Genomic DNA, 14,677 nt, shown 5'->3' on the forward strand with positions numbered 1-14,677 from the left:
AGCTTTATTCCTGTGGCATGCTCTCATAATGTCAATGCTGTGTTCATGTAAACCGCTTGAATCAGCTTTCTCATTGTCTGAATACTCTTCCCACTGCTGTTGTGTTGTCAAAATGTGGTGTAAGAACTCCTTCCTGAAATAACATGCTCGTGGCTGCTCTGACTGTGAATGCTACCACATTACATTTTTAGGCTGGAAAGATGAGGTCGGGAAAGAGATATGTTATGGCAAGGATGGGAGGAGTCCATTAAAATGTGCCATTTTGATGCTCCTTAGTCATATTTGTGGTTAGATTATTGTAGGCCTGGGAAGAGTGTGGTGCTTAAAATGCCAGATAATAGGTTAGAGGGCTGTGGGAGGTTGATCATGATATCTCAGGGAAATACGTGACCCTGTGAGTTCACGGTCTCCTCAGTAATCTATCTGCCTGAATGCCCTAAGCTGTTCCTGCTTCTGAGACTTGGAGAAACAGATTCTGCAGCCTCCTCTGGCATTTCATTGTACTGTTTTATAATGCCTATTTGAGAAAATCTTCTTACTAATTACCATAATCCCCACCTCCTTCAGATTTACTTTTCTTTGCCCTTAAGCTTACTGATTCATCCTGAATGTTTTCTTAATAGTTTCTTTTTTCCTTTTTTTTTTTTTTTTTTTTAACTCTTAGACCTATTTTTTCTAACTGTTGAGTAATTTTTGTGGTTTTACATTCTCACTGACTTCTGTATCCTCAACTTTTAAAAAGTGGAGCAGGACAAGGTACTGTTGGAAGATTGGAGCAGCGTTGCACATGACAGTAGATCATTGTTTGAAAGATGGTTCTGAAATTTTCGTGTTTTTGTGAAGCTTCTTTTTTTCCCTTTAAGCTTCTACATGTCACGTAATTTTTGAATATCTCTTAATCTTTCATGGAATTAATATATGAAATTCCTTTTCTGCCATTAAAGGAAAATTTTACTGGGGCGCCTGGGTGGCGCAGTCGGTTAAGCGTCCGACTTCAGCCAGGTCACGATCTCGCAGTCCGTGAGTTCGAGCCCCGCGTCAGGCTCTGGGCTGATGGCTCAGAGCCTGGAGCCTGTTTCCGATTCTGTGTCTCCCTCTCTCTCTGCCCCTCCCCAGTTCATGCTCTGTCTCTCTCTGTCCCAAAAATAAAAGAAATAAAAAAAAAAAAAAAAAAAAGAAAAAAAGAAAAAAAAAGAAAAAAAAAAAAGGAAAATTTTACTGCTATAAAGGTAATTTCTTGCTTTATTTTTTATACTGTTGTATTTCAAAAATTTTATGTGAGTTTGATTAAATGGCTTTCGATTGATTACTTGCATGTGTCATATGGTGAGTTTTCTGTCATTTGCTTTCTTTTGACTGTAACGATGATCTGGTTCTAGCATTTGTAAGGTAAATTGTACCTGTGTTTTGCACCATTTCTCAGACCTTCAAGATCTGATAGATCTACTGAATCATGATGGGCATATTAAATATTACTCTGTTTAATTTTGTGTTCAGCATATTGTAAATTTTATTTCCTTGATAAACCATGTTCACTCTTAACAGTCAAAATTGTGATTATTCAGAACACCAACTCCTGCACAGTGTTGGTTAGTGGATATTTCAGTGCCCTTCTTTTCCGGTTGCCTCATGAGCGCCATGTTGCAGAGAGATTGTTTTTCCCAAGTATATCTGATTAACAGTGGTGTGTGTATTTTGGAAGGTTATTGAAGAAATTGAAGAAATGATGCAGGAATCTCCAGACCCAGAAGATGACGAGACACCCACGCAGTCAGATCGGCTGTCGATGCTGTCCCAGGAAATCCAGACTCTTAAGAGGTCCAGTACTAGCAGTTATGAAGAGAGTAAGACACCCTCCTTCAATCCATGCTCTTTAGACTTCCTGTGCATCTCAAACCATCTCCAGAAAGCTTTCACTCCAAAGGCTAAGTTATGCACCCTTCTTCAGCCCTCTAGTAATACTCGGGCATATCTTTATCATTGCTTAGGGACTTTGTCACATTCACCTTTGAATCCTGTACTAGTCGGCTTGGGCTGTGTAATGAAGTACCACATGCCAGGGGCTTAAACAACGGGAATTTATCCTCTCAGAGGTCTGGAGGCTAGAGGTTCAAGATGAAGGTGTTGGCAGGTTTGGTTTCTTCTGGGGTCTCTCTCCTTGGCTTGTAGATGTCTTCTCTCTGTCCTCCCGTGGTCTTCTCTTTGCATGTATCTCTGTCCTAATCTTGTCATTTTATAAGGACACCACTCACACTGGATTAGAGCCCACCCTAACAACCTCATTTTAACTTAATTATCTTTGTAAAGACCCCATCTCCAAATACAGTCACATTCTGAGGTCCTGGGTATTGGGACTTTAGTGACATCATAGCCTCACATGAGGAGAAGTGCTGAGAAAAATCTGAAGTGGGTTTTAGGGAGTAGGCCTTCCTTCTTTCTTCCCAATCTTCAAAAAAATTCACACACTGGGCCATATGTGATTAAATATGTATTTAGTTTAATTGTTTCAAATCGACTTCTGTCTTTTGAAGTGTGCTAGAACCCTGCTAAGTTGCTTGCAGTTTCTTGTCAGCAGGTAGTTTGGGTACTCTCCCTCAGCTTTTGTGTTTGTTCTGTTTCTTGTTCAAGCTTTTTTTAGTCTTGACTGGAGTGCTGCTGGTGGGATGATTGAGTTAGACAAGTAAAGAATGTTGTTACACTTCTCAGCCTCTTGAGAAGTAACTTTGCTACCTACCTCTGCTCAGTCCTGCCCACCAGAAGTTTGAGGATTATGAGAAGATTGTGAACAGTTTCATTGCTTAGAGTATGGTGTCTGCTCTTTTGGCATGAAACCGCCTGTTGTGCTCGTCTCCCGAAATATTTTTGTCTTAGTATCTGCTGTGCTTTGCTTCTGGCCGCAGGAGTAAAAAGGCTCTCGGTATCTGAATTAAATGAGCTACTGGAAGAAATTGAGACTGCCATCAAGGAATACTCCGAGGAGCTGGTGCAGCAGCTGGCCCTGCGAGATGAACTGGAGTTCGAAAAGGAAGTGAAAAACAGCTTCATTTCTGTTCTCATTGAAGTGCAGAACAAACAGAAAGAGCACAAAGAAACAGCCAAAAAGAAAAAGAAACTCAAGAACGGCAGCTCTCAGAATGGGAAGAACGAGAGAAGTCATATGCCCGGCACAGTAAGTGGTGTTTTGCAGGAGTCCTTGAGCACTTGGAAGCTGCTCCCGTGGTGGTCCCAGCGCTCCAGGCCCCAGGCAGGCAGGCGGCGCCTACGCATGCGAGTGCTTCTCACCGCTGCGCCCACAGGTTCTGGTGGAGAATGCCACTGTGCTCAGCAGTTTCAGAAAGGGGTTCTCTGGGTGAGGACACAGTGGTTTTCTGGGTACGGTCAGGGGAGAAGTAAGTGGAAGGAAGAGGAGGAAGAAAGAAGGAGGGTGTCTTAAAAGTATCAAAGCATTAACGGTGATTATTTTTGTTTGGCTGGTGGGCGTATGAATGGTATTATTTTCTTATTTTTGCTCATCTTGCAGGAGTCGTATAATAAACAATTAAAAGGGGGTGCCTGTAAGGGTTGCTGAACTGTGCTGAGCCTGAAAGCACAGACTGATTCGCAGTCAGATTCCTCCTGATTTATCAGTGAAGTTGGAACATGAAGGCATTGGAGGCAGTTATGTGACATCAGCCATTTGCCTGAGTGTTTGGCAGATTAGAATATTTCTGACTGGGGACGAAAAAGTTGAGAATATGTGCATCTTTGACTCTTCATGTAAAATTTCTTGTTTTCTGCTTTTTCAGTTTTCTTAAGTGGTCCTCTTAATTTCACGTGATTAAAATCCATCATAAACATTAATTTTATGAGATGTGTTTTTTTATTGGTCTTAGGGCCATTTCATTTTTTTTTTTGATCATTTGAGACCTTATATGTTGCCACCTTCGTATTATTTGTGTGTGGAGAAATGTCAGTTTTGGTTTTTTGGACTATAATGGTTGTCCAGAGGGATCCATTTTTCTAAGAGGAATGTCCCTTTTTCATTCTTGATACTGATAACCTGGTAACACGAATTATCACAAACTAGCTATTATGGTTTGTAATAATGTAAGTTCTGCCTTTAAGTCTTGATTTGTTTTTTTCTAAAGAATACTTATATCAGAGAAGTAGTTCTCACTAACCAGCCTCTCATGGAATCCAGGAAAGAGAATGCAGTTCTGGGTTGCTGGGTCACCAATGAGCAGTTGATACAAACAAAGAGATCTCGCCGTTTAGCCCATTCATTGTCTGCTTGGGCCTGTGAGTAAATACATGGTCTTAGTGTGATGTCCACTTGTGTATAGAAAGGACATAGCTTCAAAACATTTGTTTGAATATACAATTCTGGAAATTGCGCTTTAAATTTCTGGAGCAAAATTTGGATGTCATATTTTTAAAAAAATTGCACCTTTAACTTGCCCTATTATACAAGTGTGATTAAATGAAATGCTTAGTTAAAAAGTCATAGCGTGGTTGGTAATTTCTGTCTGTCTGCTTTTAGGAATTACATGTAAACCCTCCATTTATTGGTGTTAACACTTGGCTGAGGAAAATAAATTTGTCCCTAGAGGGGTTTAAAGGCTTCTTTTTGTAACTCCTATATAAAAAGGGTTAGAGTGGATTCACTGTGTAATTGTACATGGCATTTATATTGAGAAATGGATTTGGCAAGGCAAGATTTAGCTCTTACTCGAACCTTTATGAGTCATGAAATAGATTCATAGTAAAAGTCCGTTTTTTCACAGTATGTGGACCTGCGAAGTTGCTTCTCGAGTCCTGATCTACTATTTGTAACAAAACCTTTAATCAGGTTACTGATGGCCTTGCTGAGCTCGTGGTACTGGTTCCCTCTAAGCTGGAGAAAGACCATCCCATCTGTGACTCAAGGAGCCTGAAACCTATGATTCTGAAAATAGTGGTGGGTGGCTCAAAAGAACCTTAAAGTGAAGTGGCCAATTGGATAAACAGATTGCAAAGGATAGTACCTTGTTAGACACTTTATAGAACACGTGGTTTGGGCAGAGCCTGATCTCTAAGAGTTAGTTATCAGTGACACAAATTTCTAAAAATTGGTGACTTTCTTACAGATACCATGTATTACCTGCTTTCTAACAACATTGGTCACTTTTTTCTTTTTGCCTTAGATATTTTTGTTTTATTAGCAGGACGTGGTTTTCTTTCCTTAAGCATGGAGTAGCCTTCCTTCCATTTTTCCTTAAACATGTTTCACTGAAACAAAACATCAGTTTGTAGTTGGTATAACCCTCTATCCATGTTTGCTAGCTGTTCACTTTGGTCCAAAGATACTGCAATGAAATATCTGGGTGGGAATAGAGCAGAGTTAAACTATTTAGGTGTTAATTTTGGAGACATTTTGTTTCATACATTTTCTGTAGGGAAAAAAAAATTGGGGGCTGAGGGATGCTATTTAGATTGAGTACTAGACAGTTTTGGGGAGACAATTGGGGAGGGGCATAGAAATACTATTAAATATAAAGTATTGAGTATCTTATACAAGTGAAATCTTATCTTGCTTTGTTTTAATTTTTAAAATCTGCATGTTGGATAAGACAAAGAAATATCCATTCATTCAGCAAATGAATGACTAGGAGTGTAAGAAAGAAAGACTAGACAGTGTAATTTCTGGTAGTAATAAATGCCACCAAGACAATAAAAGGCTGGGTAAGGCAGTTGGTAGCAAAGCTGCCGGAGAGCTGTTTTCTGTAGGGTGGTCACTATGTCACTGCTCCTCCTGATGGGCAAGGTTGGTTGTCCTGTCCTTTTCCAGGTCTCTGTTTGGAGAGGAGGTTAGAGGATGGTTCTTCTCTTTAGGAAATGAGACTTAAGCGAGCAGAAAACTGTATCTCCTATGTCCTGTTGTTCAGCATCAGGAGAAAGAGAGCGGTGGGAGTGGAGATTGGAATGGTTGACGGGTACTGTCTGTTAATCACTATGATAACCTGTGTGCATTTCTTTGAACTGACTGTGCTCTTTGGGCCTTGGTGCTTTTATACGTGCTCTTTCCTTTTCTGGAGAGCCCCGCTTTTCCTGTTTCCCCCAGTCCACTTGGAGGACTTTTTTTTTTTTTTTTAAGTCGACCTTCAAGCATTGTCTTCCTTTCTTAGAGCCTTCCTCGGTGACTCTTCCTCCAATGCAGAATTGACTAGTCTCTCCTTTTGGGCTTAGTATTATTCCTCGTGACTATTTCTTTTGTCACGGTCACACAGGACTGCAGGTTTTTTTTGTTTTCACGTCTGTCTCTGTCAGGTTCCCTAAGGATAGGAAATGTAACTTTATCTTCTTTTATATCCTTAAGTGTAACATTAAGTACTCATTTTTCTGCTGAATAAATGTGTGAAAGAAAGATAAACTTGCAAATCTGTATTTCTACCTTGGAATTTTCTGTCAGGCGTCAAACCCATGGAGGCTGAGTAGCCTATTGATTAAGAACTTTGGGGGAAGAGCTGTGTTTGAATCCTCCTGTCACTGAGTACATCTCCCTTTGAGTTTTGGGAGGACTCAATGAAATAATGTGTGTTAAGACTAGCATATATCCTGAGTAAATGCTAGTTATTATATGTCCAACTGCCTACTAGCTAGTTGTCTCTGGCATTTATCAAACTAAAGTTACCATTTTCCTAAGGTTGAATGTAGTTCTTACATATTTTTCTTTTGGTTAGTGGAACAGTCTACTCATTCACTGATATCCGTGGAATTTCTGAGTCAAAGGATATACAGTTTTGGAGCGTTTTCCACGACCAACTTTTCAAATTGTTCTACAGAAATGAACCTAGTAATAGTGTGAGTGAGCGACCATTTCCCCACACTTCCAGCCAACGACGGATATTATTAGCCTTTCGATCTTTTGTTGATCTGAAAGGCAAATAATGGTTTGATCCATTGACTTCTGTATTCTCTTGTGAGTTGCCTATTAAGTCATAGAAGAGATGTTTTTCATATTTATGAGGTACACATACTTTTAATCTCATAGTATCATAATTTATCATCATCAGCCTTCCCAAAGGCTCATTCACATTGTTTCATTGTTCAGCATCTCACCTAATTTTTGCTACTTTGCACATCACGTAATGCCTGTTTGTTGAATTGAAACTTCACTATAAAGGAGATACAATCCCAGAGGATTTGGAGTTGTCATATTTGAATTATTGTTCTATCAGGTGGTCTTTTAAATTTTTTTGCCAATCTTCTGTTTGTATTGAATAGAGTCACAGATTATTGAATTTCAGTGGCAGTTCCCATGAGTACAAGAACAAGTCCAAGTATACCAGTTACGTTTTATTTTTAAAATTTTATTTTTAAAAAGTATTTATTTTGAGAGAGAGAGTGGGTGGGAGAGAGAGACCGAGAGAGAGGGAGAGTGAGCGAACCCCAAGCAGGCTCCACACTGTCAGTGCAGAGCCCGATGTGGGGCTTGAACTCATGAACTGTGAGATCATGACCGAGCTGAAATCAAGAGTCAGATACTCAACTGGCTGAGCCACCCAGGTGTCCCACTAGGTATGTTTTAATTTAGCAGTGGTTGTCACCTAGAGTTACCTGAAGTTGTAAAGATATTAATGAGTACTCGCTTGGCATCATACCTCAGCGTATGGATGAAATGGCCATATTTCCTCCTTTAGAATCCAGTAATGTTTTTAAATTAAAAGTCACATGTAAGGTTATGTATTCTAAGTCTAGGGTTGCGAATATAGGAATGAATAGTTTTCTGTTTGCCATAATCACATTGAACTTTCGAGAGCGAGTTCTCATGTGTTGGACTTAGCACCAGCAAAAATGTATAATTGCTTCAGTATAACCCGAAGAAGTTTATTTTGAAAACTCGTGGGGTATTAGGAATCAGTAAGTCTGTTGTGAAAAGAATCATGTTGCCCTGGTCTATTGCTTTTGGGGGTCGAGGAGATAACTGCTTCAAGATGGGGGACAGCTAGGGCTTGGATGATAGATACTCTTTCTTATATCTTTCTTTCACAGATGCATTGCTCTGTATTTATGACTCATTTAGCTCAGATTATGATGAATAGTCAAATCTATTTTGTTTCTCTTTTGCATGCAAAAATGCACCAGTAATAGTTTTCATTTAATCTTCACCAAAGCTGACTTTAAGGTAAGAGAAATTTATTTTCATTTAGATAGCTCCTATTAGATTGTTCTGAAGTTATTCCAAATTGTGCTAGCTCTTAGCTTAGAAGGATCTGTTCTGATACACCTACTTGAATTTGGGGCTTTTGTTTATAATAAGGTACAACTAGCCTTTTTTCTTCCCTTTTTCCTTCTTTCTAATTTGGAATTTTTATTTTATTTTTTTATTTTACGTTTATTTATTTTTGAGACAGAGCATGAACGGGGGAGGGTCAGAGAGAGAGGGAGACACAGAATCGGAAGCAGGCTCCAGGCTCTGAGCCATCAGCCCAGAGCCCGACGCGGGGCTCGAACTCACGGACCGTGAGATTGTGACCTGAGCCGAAGTCGGATGCTTAACCGACTGAGCCACCCAGGCGCCCCTCTAATTTGGAATTTTTAAATTTCACATTTGCTAAGATGATATAGACTGAGGATTGACAAGGCAAACTACTGCCGGAAGGCCAGATTGGCCCTCTACCTGTTTTATAAATAAAGTTTTATTGGAATGCAGCCATGTCCATTCATTTCCATATGGTCTATGGCTGCTTTGGTGTTACAAGGACAGAACGGGATAGTTGTGACAGAGACTGTGTGGACTGTAAACTTAAAATATTAACTCTCTGGCCCTTTATAGGAAAAGTTGGCCAACTCCTGATTTAGACTAAAATTTAGTAAAATTAAAAATTTGAAGAAAAAAAGATGCAAACTCCATTTAAGTGAGTTTGTATAAAAAGATCACTATACTGTGACTAAAATTTATTGTAAAATGTAACCTTATTTTATCTGTGTGTGTTGAGTTACTCCTTTCCTCAGAGCCCCATCCAGCAGCCTGAGTTGTGCCTACATGTGGTGATGCCTTGACCAGTCCATCTCCAAGCCACATGCCTAAGGCAACCTGCCTAGCAATAGACCTTTGTGTCAGATTCCCAGTGGCTAAGTGAAGAGAGCCAGCGGGTAGACCAGTTGTCCTCTAGATTTGGGGCCAAATGAAAAACTTAAAAATGTTGGCAGTCCTCTGGGTACATTGTATTTATAGACAGCAATAAATAGTAGTTTAAAGAAGATAGAAGAGAAATGGAAAAAGGACTGATTCCCTTCCCCCACTTTTTCTAAGTAGTGGTACTTGAGAAGATAAAGTCTACCCTATATATGTGAATGTAAATATTAATATATTTTTGGCAGTAATTTGTTGGTTATATTTGATAGCATTTCTCTGCAAATTTCTTGTTTCTTTTTTAAAGTATAGTTGACACAAGGTTACATTAGTGGCAGGTGTATAGCATAGTGATTTGGCAACTCTATACATTATGCTATGCTCATCACAAGTGTAGCTCCCATCTGTCACCATACAATGCTATTACAAGAACACTGATTATATTCCCTATGATGTACCTTTCATCCCCGTAACTTATTCATTCCATAACTGGAGACCTGTACCTCCCACTCACCTTCACCCATTTGCACCCCCATTCCCCTGGCAACTACCAATTTGTTCTCTGTATTTATGGGTCTGTTTCTGGTGTTTGTTTATTGTTCATTTATTTTTTAGATTCCATATAGAAGTGAAATAATATGGTATTTGTAGGACTTACTCATGTAGCATAATACCCTCTAGGGCCATCCATGCTGTTGCAAAGGGTAAGAACTCATTTTTTTTTTTACGACTGAGTAATATTCCATCGTGTGTGTATTGATGGACATATCTTGACTACTGTAAATAATTCTGCAGTAAATATAGGTGGTGCATATATCTTTATGAATTGGTGTTTTTGTTTCCCTTGGGATCCAGTCAGTAGTGGATCATATGGTATTACTATTTTTAATTTTTTAAGGAGTCTCCATATTTTTTTTCACGGTGGTTGCACCAATTTACATTCTCATTAACAGTGCATGAGGGTTCTCTTTCCTCCACATTCTCACCAACACTTATTTCTTGACTTTTTTGATACCAGCCATTCTGACAGGCATGAGGTGATATCTCATTATGGTTTTGATTTGTATTTTCTTGATGGTTAGTGATGTTTGAGCATCTTTTTATGTTTCTCTTGGCCTTCTATATGTCTTCTTTGGAAAAGTGTCTACTTAGGTCCTCTGCCCATTAAAATTTTTTTTTTTGTGTATGTTTGAGACAGAGAGTGTGAGCGGGGGAGGGGCAGAGAGAGAGGGAGACACAGAATCCAAAGTGGGCTCCAGGCTGTGAGCTGTCAGCACAGAGCCCGACACAGGGCTTGAACTCACAAACCCACAAGATCATGACCTGAGCTGAAGTCAGATGCTTAACTGACTGAGCCACCCAGGTGCCCCTATTTCTGGGCTTTCTAACTAGTTCTGTTGATCTGTATAACCATTTTTGTGCCAGTACCATACTATTTGATTATTAGTTTTGTAGTATATCTTGATATATGGGATTGTGATACCTCCAGCTTTGTTCTTTTTCAAGATTGCTTTGACTATTCAGGTCTTTTGTGGTTCCATACACATTTTAGGATTATTTGTTCTAGTTCTGTAAAAAATATTACTGGTATTTGGATAGGGATTGTGCTGAATCTGTAGATTGCTTTGGGTATTGTGGAGATTTTAACAGTATTGATTCATCCAATCCATGAACATCTTTCTCATGGTATATCTTTCCGTTTGTTTGTGTTGTCTTTAATTTCTTTCGTCAGTGTTTTATATAAGTTCTCAGAGTACAGGTCTTTCATCTCCTTGGTTAAATTTATTCCTAGGTAATCTATTCTATTTGATGCAGTTGAAAATTGGATTGTTTTCTTTATTTCTCTTCTGCTACTTTGTATTAGTGTACAAAAATACAACAGATTTCTGTGTATTAATTTTATATCCTGAAACTTTACCAAACCCATTATTCTAGTATTCTGGTAGTCTTAAGAGTTTTGTAGATATACTAACATGCATTTGCAAATAGAGTTTAACTTCTTCCTTACCTATTTGGATGCTTTTTATGTCTTGTCTGATTGCTGTGGCTAGCGTTTCCAGTATTGTGTTGAATAAAAGTGGCAAAAGAGGACCTTAAAGCTTTTCCTTAAGAGTATTGTGTTAGCTGTGGGTTTGTCATCTATGGCCTTTATTAGGTTGAGGTACATTCCTTCTTAAACCCACTCTATTGAGAGTTTTTATCATAAACACCTGTTGAGTTTTGTCAGATGCTTTTTCCTGCATCTGTTGAGATGATCATATGGTTTTTATCTTTCATGTTGTTAATGTGATACATCACTTTGATTGATTTGTGAATATTGAACCATCCTTGCATCCCTGCAATGAATCCCACTTAATTAAGGTGAGTGATTCTTTTAATGTATTGTGGAATTTGGTTTGCTAATATTATGTTGGGGATTTTTGCATAAATGTTCATTAGGAATATTGGCTTGTAGTTTTCTTTTTTTTGGAGTGTCTTTGGTTTTGGGGTAATGCTGGCTCATAGAATGAATTTGGAAGCTTTCCCTCCTCTCTTTTTTTTTTTTTTTTAATAGTTTGAAGAGGATAGGTATCAACTCTAAATGTTTGGTAAGATTCACCTGTGAATCCATCTGGTTCTGGACTTTTTGTTTGTTGAGAGTTTCTGATTACTGATTAAGTTTTGTTATTAGTAATCAGCCTGTTCACATTTTCTATTCCTTCCTGATTTAGTTTTGGAAGATTGTATGTTTTTAGGGATTTATCCATTTCTTCTAAGTTGTCCAGTTTGTTAGCATATAATTTTTGATAGTTTCTTATAGTCTTTTGTATTTTTCCTTATTATAATAAGTATTCCTAAAAAATTAGCATTAGGGCCATAAAATGGAAGGTCAGTGTAGGATGGAGAGAAACTTGGATGTGTATTATTTATTGTTTTAATACTGCACACCTAAGAATTATTAATTAGTTTAGATGTAGAACACATTTATTTTATGAGAAATAGTTTTGCCTAGACAAATGTATGTCGCTACCAGTTTTTGTTAATCATTATCTACTATTGATTTTTTGCAACTGTCTTTTGGTGACTGGTAATAGTGAGCTTTCATGACACAGCAGTTAACTTAGTAAAAATCAGGAGTCTATTCTTGACTCCTTATGCCTTGGAGAGGTTTGCTAATTGTTTGTTAATATAACAGAAATTCACATAAAGCCTTGATATGCCAGGAAATTGTATTCTTTCTTTTTTCTTCCAAGATTTTGTTTAATTCCAGTTAGTTAACATATAGTGTAGTATTAGTTTCAGGAGAATTTAGTGATTCATCACTTACATATAACACCCAATGCTCATCACAAGTGCCTTCCTTAATGCCCATCACCCATTTAGTCCATTCCCCTACCAACCTCCTGTCCACCAACTGTCAGTTTGTTCTCTATAGTTAAGAGTCTCTTGGGGATCCTGGGTGACTCAGTCAGTTAAGCATCCAGCTCTTGATTTAGGCTCAGGTCATGATCTGACCGTTTGTGAGACTGAGGCCTGCATCAGTCTCTGTGCTGACAGTGCAGAGCCTGCTTGGGATTCTCTCTCTCTGTCTCTCTCTGACCCTCCTGCCTGTGGTCATGCCCTCTCTCTCTCTCTCTCTCTCTCTCTCAAAATAAATAAACTTAAAAAAAAGTCTCTTATGGTTTGCCTTCCCTCTCTGTTTTTATCTTATTTTACTTTTCCTTCCCTTCCCCTATGTTCATCTGTTTTGTTTCTGAAATTCCACATATGAGTGAAATCATATGGTATTTGTCTTTCTCTGATTGACTTATCTTGCTTAGCATAATACACTCTAGTTCTGTCTATGTCATTGCAAATGGCAAGATTTCATTCTTTTTGATCGCTGAGTAATATTCCATTGTGTATGTATATATACACACCACATTTTCTTTATTCATTCATCAGTCAGTGGACATTTGGCCTTTTTCCATGATTTGGCTATTGTTGACAGTGCTGCTATAAACATTGGGGTGCATGTGCCCCTTTGAATCAGTATTTTTATATCCTTTGGGTAAATACCTAGTAGTGCAGTTAATTCGACACCCAAAAAATTAATATTCCAGTTAAGAAATGGGCAGAATATATGAACAGATATTTCCCCCAAGAAGACATACAAATGGCTGACAGACACATGAAAAAATGCTCAGCATCACTCATCATCAGGGAGATACAAATCAAAACCACAATGAGATACCTGTCAGAATGGCTAACATTAACAACGCAGGAAACAATAGATGTTGATGTGGATTCAGAGAAAGGGGAACCCTCCCACACTGTTGGTTGGAGTGCAAACTGATGCAGCCACTCTGAAAACAGTGTGGAGGTTTCTCAGAAAGTTAAAGATAGAGCTACCCTATGACCCCGCAATTGCACTACTAGTTATTTACCTTATTATATACTTAGGGTATTCGTAAGTATCAGGAAATAATGTATAAAATTAGCAGGGTTAATTATTTTACCCTAGCTTCAGTAGCTTTGAAAATTTTTGCCAACACTTAATTACCATATTAATATTAAATTACTTAAAAATTTAAAAAGATCTTCAAATAGAAAAAATTAAATTGATACTGTTCCATTTAACTCCTAACTTAGAAAATCTTCATACCATACCTTTCTGTTCTGAGAGTGAAATTCCAAAATAATAGTGTAATATTCAAGACATTTTCAAATATTTATCTGCTTTGGTTTAGTTCATATTTTCTAATTTACTTGGATCTGCTTTTTCGCTACAGAAAGTTTTTCAGTATAATTTGCATTTATAACTGCTTTGTAATTCATATGAAAACTATTTGATTTGAGGGGCACCTGGGTGGCTCAGTCAGTTGAGTCTACAACTCTTGATTTCTGCTCAGGTCATTATCCTGGGGTTGTGGCATCGAGCCCTGTGTCAGGCTCTGCGCTGGGCATGGAGTCTGCTTGGGATTCTCTGTCTCCCTCTGCCCCTCTCCCCTGCTTGCACGCTTACTCTCTCTCAAAAAAAAAATTAAAGAAAATATTTGATTTGAAGAAGTGTGAACATAAGCAGACTAAATTTTTACACCTTAGGTAATACCTTAATTATTTGAATATCTGTGCTTTCTAATTTTTTTTGCATGTAACTATTGCTTTCAATTCTGTTTTTCTTTTTTTTTTTTTTTTTGAGACTTTATTTTTTATTTTTTTAAATTTACATTCAAATTAGTTAGCATCTAGTGCAACAATGATTTCAGGAGTAGATTCCTTAGTGCCCCTTACCCCTTTAGCCTATCTCCTCTCCCACAACCCCTCCTGTAACCCTCAGTTTGTTCTCCATATTTATGAGTCTCTTCTGTTTTGTCCCCCTCCCTGTTTTTATATTATTTTTGTTTCCCTTCCCTTATGTTCATCTGTTTTGTCTCTTAAAGTCCTCATATGAATGAAGTCATATGATTTTTGTCTTTCTCTGACTAATTTCACTTAGCATAATACCCTCCAGTTCCATGCATGTAGTTGCAAATGGCAAGATTTCATTCTTTTTAATTGCCAAAAAATACTCCATTGTGTGTGTGTGTGTGTGTGTGTGTGTGTGTGTGTGTGTGTGTGTGT

The 14,677-nt window shown here is 38.1% G+C and overlaps 1 protein-coding gene across 4 annotated transcripts in view; it reads left to right on the plus strand.

The window, feature by feature from the left end:
• Window positions 1-14,677, plus strand: part of FEZ2 (fasciculation and elongation protein zeta 2) — a 45,276-nt gene that overhangs the window by 11,293 nt on the left and 19,306 nt on the right. For 2 of the 4 annotated variants that reach the window (XM_049651893.1, XM_049651895.1), the window contains exons 4-5: window positions 1,703-1,844; window positions 2,901-3,169. In XM_049651893.1, coding sequence (XP_049507850.1) covers window positions 1,703-1,844; window positions 2,901-3,169 — 411 coding nt within the window. The other 2 variants (XM_049651894.1, XM_049651892.1) reach the window with 2 other exon arrangements.

Source organism: Panthera uncia (assembly GCF_023721935.1).
Source record: "Panthera uncia isolate 11264 chromosome A3 unlocalized genomic scaffold, Puncia_PCG_1.0 HiC_scaffold_12, whole genome shotgun sequence".
In the NCBI taxonomy this organism is placed as follows: Eukaryota; Metazoa; Chordata; class Mammalia; order Carnivora; family Felidae; genus Panthera; species Panthera uncia.